The sequence below is a fragment of the Cyprinodon tularosa genome, unplaced genomic scaffold (genome assembly GCF_016077235.1).
Source record: "Cyprinodon tularosa strain WSP-4 unplaced genomic scaffold, ASM1607723v1 ctg535, whole genome shotgun sequence".
Taxonomy (NCBI): Eukaryota; Metazoa; Chordata; class Actinopteri; order Cyprinodontiformes; family Cyprinodontidae; genus Cyprinodon; species Cyprinodon tularosa.
In genome coordinates this window covers 440,059-447,500 of record NW_024039269.1, presented here as the reverse complement: position 1 = coordinate 447,500, position 7,442 = coordinate 440,059, and the positions used below count along the sequence as shown (strand labels likewise).

Here is a 7,442-nt window from a genome sequence, read left to right as displayed (position 1 = left end):
AGCATTCACAGATCTGTTCCCAGAAAAGGAGCCTTCAGATGTTGAAGACTAAGAATAAAGGTATTCGCCCACTGAGCAAAAACCTTTTGGAAAGACATTGAAAAGACGACATGATTTTAGTTTCAAACGACGTCTATATTTGGTTGAAAAGTGAACGGTGAAAAGCTGTAATTTTCAGATCATTAAAAAGATGAAATGTAGACTGTGTTTTCAATGTTTTTTAAATGTCTATTATTTGACTATAGGGGGACAAAATCAGTCAGACCAAATACAGCCCAGTTTTCTAAAACTGTTTCAGTTCAATTCAGTTAAATGTTTAAGTAACTCATCTTTTAAAACAGCTGTTGTAGATGTTGATAGATGAAGGCTGGAAGGATCTCCTGTAGAGGTCTGTCTTGCTTTGGATCTGGAGAAGCTTCTGACTGAAGATCATTGGTTGTTTAAAAATCTGCTGAAGAAGATGCTTACAGATTTCCATAATATTCTTCACTGTATGAAGAATTCTTCATGTGAATTTACCTGCATAGGCTCTGGAGGAGTTCCAAGAACAGAGCTGGCCTTCTTTATTAGCGTATAGAGCTTTTTAGAGTCATTAGCTCTGATGCTGGGAGATCATGCTCTCCACAACAGACTTATAGAAGATATATAGCATATTGCTGCAAACACCGGGGGACTTAGGAAGTCCAGTCTGCTCTTTCCGTTCTTGTAGACGGCTTCACAGGTGTGTCTCCTGTCTAGTTTGTTGCCCAGGTGAACATCAAGGTATTTCTATTCCTCCACCACCTCCACTTCTATATTCTATTTCTGGACAGAATCCAGACTATGAAGGTCCGACCAGATTTAGCCTAAAAACCAACGTCTAAATGATGATGTTGGGGTTTTTTGGGGTCACGAGAAACCCAGGAGGATGAGAAACAGAGATGGGAAAACAACATCAGTGAAAAAAAAAGATTAAAAGAACATAAAACGCTGCTGAGTGGGAACAGAAACCAAATCCCTACCAAAAAAACAAAAACAATAACAAAGTTGCTTAGCTCAGGTCTGAACTTCAGTCAAATTCAAATGCTACAGTGTGACCTTAACATGCAGCTCATAGACCGCCATGGAGCTCCAGCATGGCTGAACTAATGAGGAGTGAGTTCTGGCTCTGTTTTATGATCTCTTCAAATCAATTGTTTCTGATAAGTGTGGCAGTGAAATTCTTTTGATACGGATGCTTTTGATACAGCAGTAGCCATTTTAAATTTCTCCACTTTCCTTGATGGATCTTTGGCTGGTCCCATACCATTCCTTTTTATACATTCATATTTGTACTATAATTATATTACTATAGTAAATATTCTTTCTGTCATGGTTTGTGGACATTAAGATCTAAAGAGAAGCATCATCTCCTGGTCAGACCCTGTAATTCACTGAAAGGGTGAAGTCAGAGTAATAAAATGTGTCGGGTTAATGGAGGGGATTTGCTGGGAGTTGCAGGGAAATGTGCTGCCATTCGGCTGCCGTTTGACTGGGAAGGCTGCTACTGTAGTTTCTATTTATATGAATTAAAGCATTTGAAAACAAATTTATTAACTCAAAAACCAAAGTCAATCTTCATGGACTTTTTTCCACTACTGTACATCATGATAAAGCATTAAAAAGTAGGAAATAAAAAATAACAAAATTTGAAATGTGAAAACTTTTTCAGGCACAAATTAACAACTGAACTCCTGTTTTTGCTGATGGGTTCTATGGTTTCATAGCCTTGTTCTGATATCAACATTGTATGAAGATTGCCTCCTTTTTTCTCCATAAATGCCACACAGAGTCAGTAATACTGAACATATGGGGATCTACACCCCAAATATATTTCTTAATTTGATTTCAAGCCTTTTTAACATTAAATGAAAAACATTTTTCATTATAGGCTCCATAAAAAAGCTGGACATGTGAAGAAGCCTGCTTCTAAAGGTTGCAGTGGTTAAAATCCCTTTAAGGGAGCATTGATCAGAGTCAGCCTGCTCTGTAGTAATCGCTTGTGACATGAGGGACCTGCAGTACTCCTGCAGTGATGTGTATAGATTACATTTTGGCTTGAACAGAGCTCTCCAGTTAAGTGTTTGTATTTAGAGTAAATAAAACTTGGCTCCTGGGTTGCCTCTGACTGACACTGAGCCAGCAGAACCAGGCCATAGGGCTAACCCAAACAAAACACTTCAATCTGTAAGCGCTGCTCTCCATGACTCCCCAAGGACCCCATTGATCCGCCGGCCAATCAGGGAACATTGATCACAGATTCCGCCCCCCTTTTACCGGGTACTGAGACTTCCTTCTGGTACATTCATTTGTTCCCTGTCAGATGTACAGTATTCCCCATGAGGGCTGTTGCTGCGCAGGCTCATAATTTTGGAACCTTTTCTTTTCATGGAGCTTGGTTTGGGAAACACTGCTGTGGAGGAATCCTTTTGAAACAGACTCCTCAAGGAAACATGTTTCTTCCTCCAGTTTATGCCCTCCTTGTTTCACTGTTAATGCTTAATTCAATTCAATTCAGTTCATTTATATAGTACCAATTCATAACAATCAAATTATTTTACAGACAAAAAGATCATAGGATCGTAAATCAGACGGTTTTCAAGATGATGTAAAGTTAAATGTGAACTTTACATAGAGTCTTGTGAATTTTTATTTTTAAAGATACTAAAAAAAAGCGCCTAGAAATAGAGCTTTTCTACGAGTGGACAATGACATTCATGGTATAGACATGAAGTCCCATCCCTCTCACTACACTAAGACTGGAGAGGATTGATTTCAATTCAAGTACGTTTATTTCTATAGCGCCAATTCAAAACGCGTCATTTCAAATTATTTTTTATAAGATCATACGGTCGTAAATTAGATGGTTCAAAGTTTTCAAAACAATTCAACCAGATCATTCCCGTCAGATTGATTCAAAGTTTTCTATCTATGGAAAACCAGCTGATTGCATCGACTCATTGACTCTTCAGCAATCCCTCACACTAAGCATGCTTGTAGCGACAGTAGAGAGGAAAAACTCCCTTTGAACAGGAAGAAACCTCCAGCAGAACCAGGCTCAGTGTGACTGGGGTTAAGGGTTAGGGAGGCAAAAGCAGATAAACTAAATGGAAAATAGAAGCAGTGATCTACAAATACTTTCTATGTCAGAAAGGCTAATGGTAAACTAGCTCCACAGGCTGCTCCATCTGGTAAATAAACATTTAATCAGATCAGCTCTTAGCCAGTGTTCATTGTAAAAGGAGGAGGAGAGAACATCCAGTTAGTTACAATAAAACCTGAGTCCATGGCTATAGGAGAGAAACAGGACTAAACACTGACATTCATTTCTGTTGTTTTCTTCTTATCATCACAAGTTTTTTGAAACAATTGCTATCCAAAAGGAATATTATAATGTTGAAAAATTGTCAGTTAATATTTGGATGCTAAACAAACATAATAAACTGCCCATTTGAACTGTTTACTTATCTCAAAATGAGATATGTCATTTTTACCAAAATCTTTGGATAATAGTGCATCATCCATCCATCTGTCCAAAAAACATCTGTCTGGTTAACCTGCTGCAGGTTTTACTGCATGCATGGTTTCAAAAAAAGATCTGCTTTCACGATGCAACAGTAACAGGCAGAGTGCAGGTTATCTGCACTCTCCCTGTTACTGTTGCGTCTGCAAAGCAGAGCTTTCTTGAACTATTTGAGATCTTCTTCAACCGAAGAAAGACTGGGAGGAGTAGCAGTGATTCAAATTAACAAATTTGGCCATCAGATATCTTACATGGAGTTGCATACATTCCGTTTATAGGACTATTAAAATTATGTTATTTTATTACGATGATTTTTTTGTCCATATTTATTCTGATTTCAGGTCATTTTTCATTAAACATTTATTTATGTGTGTGGTATTTTACACTTTTATTTAATTCTAAATGTTTTTAATAAATAAAATTTTATATTTGTTGTTTGTGCAGTATTTGCTGTTGCACCACTGATCATGTGTTGCACATTGCTGTTGCAAATATCCCTTTTACTGTCAATTCATAGCATACTACTTTACTTTTATTATTTCTGGCACCACCGCATGAATTACTATATTGGATGATGTAATCAGCGCTGCCACAGCTGCAAGGAGTTTATTTTAGGTGTGTGAATGTTCTTCATCTGGATAACGTTTGCAGAAATCCTCCCTTTTTTTCCTTCCTTTTTCTTCATCGGTCCATAAACATCTAAGTTTGGTGAACTGGCTGCAGGTTTGTGACGTGCACACATGGCTTCTGTGTTTCTGTGTTGCTCTTTGGTGTAAAACACATTGGGACGTCCCTCTGATGGACGGTTGACCCGTCCAGGTTTATTCCGTCTCTTCCCCACTCACCACTGGAGAATGGTACATAGAAACATAATCATGTGTGGCGTTAAAACAATAGATGGGTGTTTATTTTAACATTATGTTAACAATGTGGAAATGAATGGACAGAAACAAGATCTAACAATTAAAAATGAGTGTTTTATATTTTACAGAGCTTGTTTCTGAGGGATTTCCTTTCAGTGATACCAAAGACTTTAAGTTAATGTTGTTTTCTGCATCCCTAATATTACCTCCTTCTCTTTCACAGGGGGGATATTTGAGTCCGTCGAAAGTGGGCCTTCTGGTGCTGAGGAGCTAGCCTTCAAATTTGCTTTAAACACAATCAACAGGAATAGAACCTTACTGCCAAACACTACCCTTACCTACGACATCCAAAGGATAAACATCTACGACAGCTTTGAAGCCTCCAGGAAAGGTATGTGTGGGGTTTATTAAAAGTTTATTAAAATTTCAGTGTATCAAACACACCATTCCCCCATTAGCCCCTGTGATGGCACATGCTAAAATAAAAGCAAATAACTTCAGTCCCAACTATTTTTGCTGCACAAACCAGTACCAACGTAGCTCAGTTGATTGACACCAAATGTATTTATTTCTGCAAATTTGAGCAGGGCCATGGGAGTGGTTGATCTCTGATGACCCCTGGAGAAGCACAAATTAAAATATTTGCTGCACAAACATGGCCGAGGTGACACACAGCAATTTTGTCTGATTTCATAAAAGTGGGGGGGCTGGCTGACCTTTTGACTTTTAACCTTCCATTAATATCTTCAAAGCCAAAGCAGCACAAAGACCATTTTGCTGCAGAAACAGAGTCGAGTTAATGACACACACCTTTAAAGACCTCTAGAAATATTGAATTTTATCTTTAAAATTATAGCAGCACAAACAAAAATTTTTGCTGCACAAACTTTTGACACTAATTTTGTCTGATTTCTCCAATCAGTTCCCTTCTCCTTCATAACCAGTCCAAGCCTGGGGAGGAAAACATCTCTATTTTCATAAATCTTCCTATTTTATCATCATTGGTATTGCTTGGTTCTACTCCTCCTGCTGGGTGTAATGCTGCGTTCACACCAAAAGTGTTTTGAGCATCAAAAACGCTTAAACAGAGAAGTTTGGAGACTGGATCAAACTGTGGTCAAGTTGCTTTATTGCTCTGGCTGCTCGACGCTCCGGTTGTTTTACTGCTCTGTTCGTTAGCTTTAAGCTAGAGAGTTACTTGGCTTCATTTACTTCATGAGTTGTAAAAATAGTTTTAACAGGTTTTAAAGTGAGAAGGTCCACCTCCAAACATCCTCTGTTCATCAGTTCATAAGGATTATAATGCCACTAAAATCTGCAGTTCTTGTTGGGAGCTGCAGACGTCCAGCAAACCGCCGGCAGGCAGCGCTGGAAATCCCTGCTGAAAGCTCTCTGCTGCAGCCAGCCTTTGGGGGATTTCCTGCTGCTGTTCGTGGCGGCTGGAAGTGAATAGAAAGAGTTTTTAAGGTTTGTGGTAAAAACTGTAAGAACCAGGATATATAATCCAATATATTTTTGGCAGGTTTTAACATTTCTAGTTAATTTGGGGATTTATAAACTCTTTCGCCATAGTTAATAAACAAATGTTTTAGTGCAGCAGTAATGATCACATATCGCTCTCTGTTCCTTCAGTCAATCCATTATCACAGGGTTTTTTTCAAACCTTTAGAGTTCAACCCCTTGATATTTTTTCATTTTTTATATGCAGAATGTCTGCAGAAGCGATGACAGCTTGCAGGTAGTGTCTGTCTCCCCCCAAAAACTTTAGAATAAGCTTATCTGATTGTCTGACGCTCTGGTGTCCAGTGGTAAAAGTAAACATTTTTGAACTCCAGTGTCAAACGCTCAGAGGGTACGAAGCTTGGATGCGCTGCTGAACCTCTTGACGCCACCCCCCCATAGACTTTGCATGTAAATCAGACAGTTTGATGCAGAAACCACGCCCGGTGTGAACGCAGCTTAAGTGCCAAAAATATTAATAATCATTCATACAATAAACTCTCTTTTTGCCTATCTGCCTGTTTTTCCATGTTGAAAGATTGAAGATGAGAGAAAAATTGCCTTTAGATTAATTAGTGATAAGCGATGAGCCGAGGCTGTCGAGCAGTTGAAGGGGCCTTTTTCAAGAAGCGCGTATCGAGGCTAATTTCATGTAGGGGAAGGGCTGAAATTAGGGCTGGGCGATAATTCAATAACGATATATATCGATCGATAGACGTGTGGCGCAATGGAAAAAAAGAGAGTCGATAAAAGTTCGATAAAGAAACGCTGTTTTCCTTCCTTCTCATTGTTGCCTAGCATGTACGTTTATGCTAGTCACTACTTCCTCCCAACCAATCGCAATCGCTGACCCAGGCACGCCGTCACCAAGCGCCGCCCTCTCAAACCACAACACAGAGCACATGAAGATGTGCAGCAAGGAGAGGCGGAGGAAATTGTTTCAAAAAAGGGTTTTTGTAGTTCGGCAGTCTGGCAGTATTTCGGTCATGGCAAGTCGGACCAAAAACAAACCACAGTCATCTGGAAAATGTGTCGGGAACCAGTGAAACCAGTCTGATAACGCAACCAACTTTTTTTTTTTATCATCTCAGCCGCTCACAGCCGCAGGAGTACGAGCTGTGTAGGCCCCGACGCGGTTCTCCTCCGAGGAATCTTCGGGAATTTCGGGAAAATATTTATATATATATATATTAGTGCTGTCAAAATTATCGCGTTATTATCGCGTTAACGCGAGGCCATTTTAACGGCGATAATTTTTTTAACGTGAGATTAACGCTTTGTGGTTTTATGGTACAATTTTCCAAGTACATCCCGCTGCAGCCTGCGGGGAGGCGGGGCTTTTTTCCCCCAGTCTATGCATTTCTCATAGGCTTCGAGAGCGGAGCTCCTCAAGGGAAAAAGACGCTCATACACTGGGTGGTGCTAGTGCCTTTTCTTTAAGCCCCACCACCAACAAACAAGTTGAGTGTCTGGTAACTAGTAGCAACCTGAAATACGCTGAGAAAACTGATTACTGAGGTGAAATGGAATCTGCTACG

General features: G+C 39.5%; 1 protein-coding gene across 4 annotated transcripts in view; it reads left to right on the top strand.

The window, feature by feature from the left end:
- Window positions 1-7,442, top strand: part of LOC119796101 (glutamate receptor ionotropic, kainate 2) — a 439,480-nt gene that overhangs the window by 133,965 nt on the left and 298,073 nt on the right. For all 4 annotated transcript variants that reach the window (XM_038304508.1, XM_038304507.1, XM_038304505.1 and 1 more), the window contains one exon: window positions 4,628-4,795. In XM_038304508.1, the coding sequence (XP_038160436.1) occupies window positions 4,628-4,795 (168 nt within the window). The remainder of the gene's footprint in view (window positions 1-4,627; window positions 4,796-7,442) is intronic.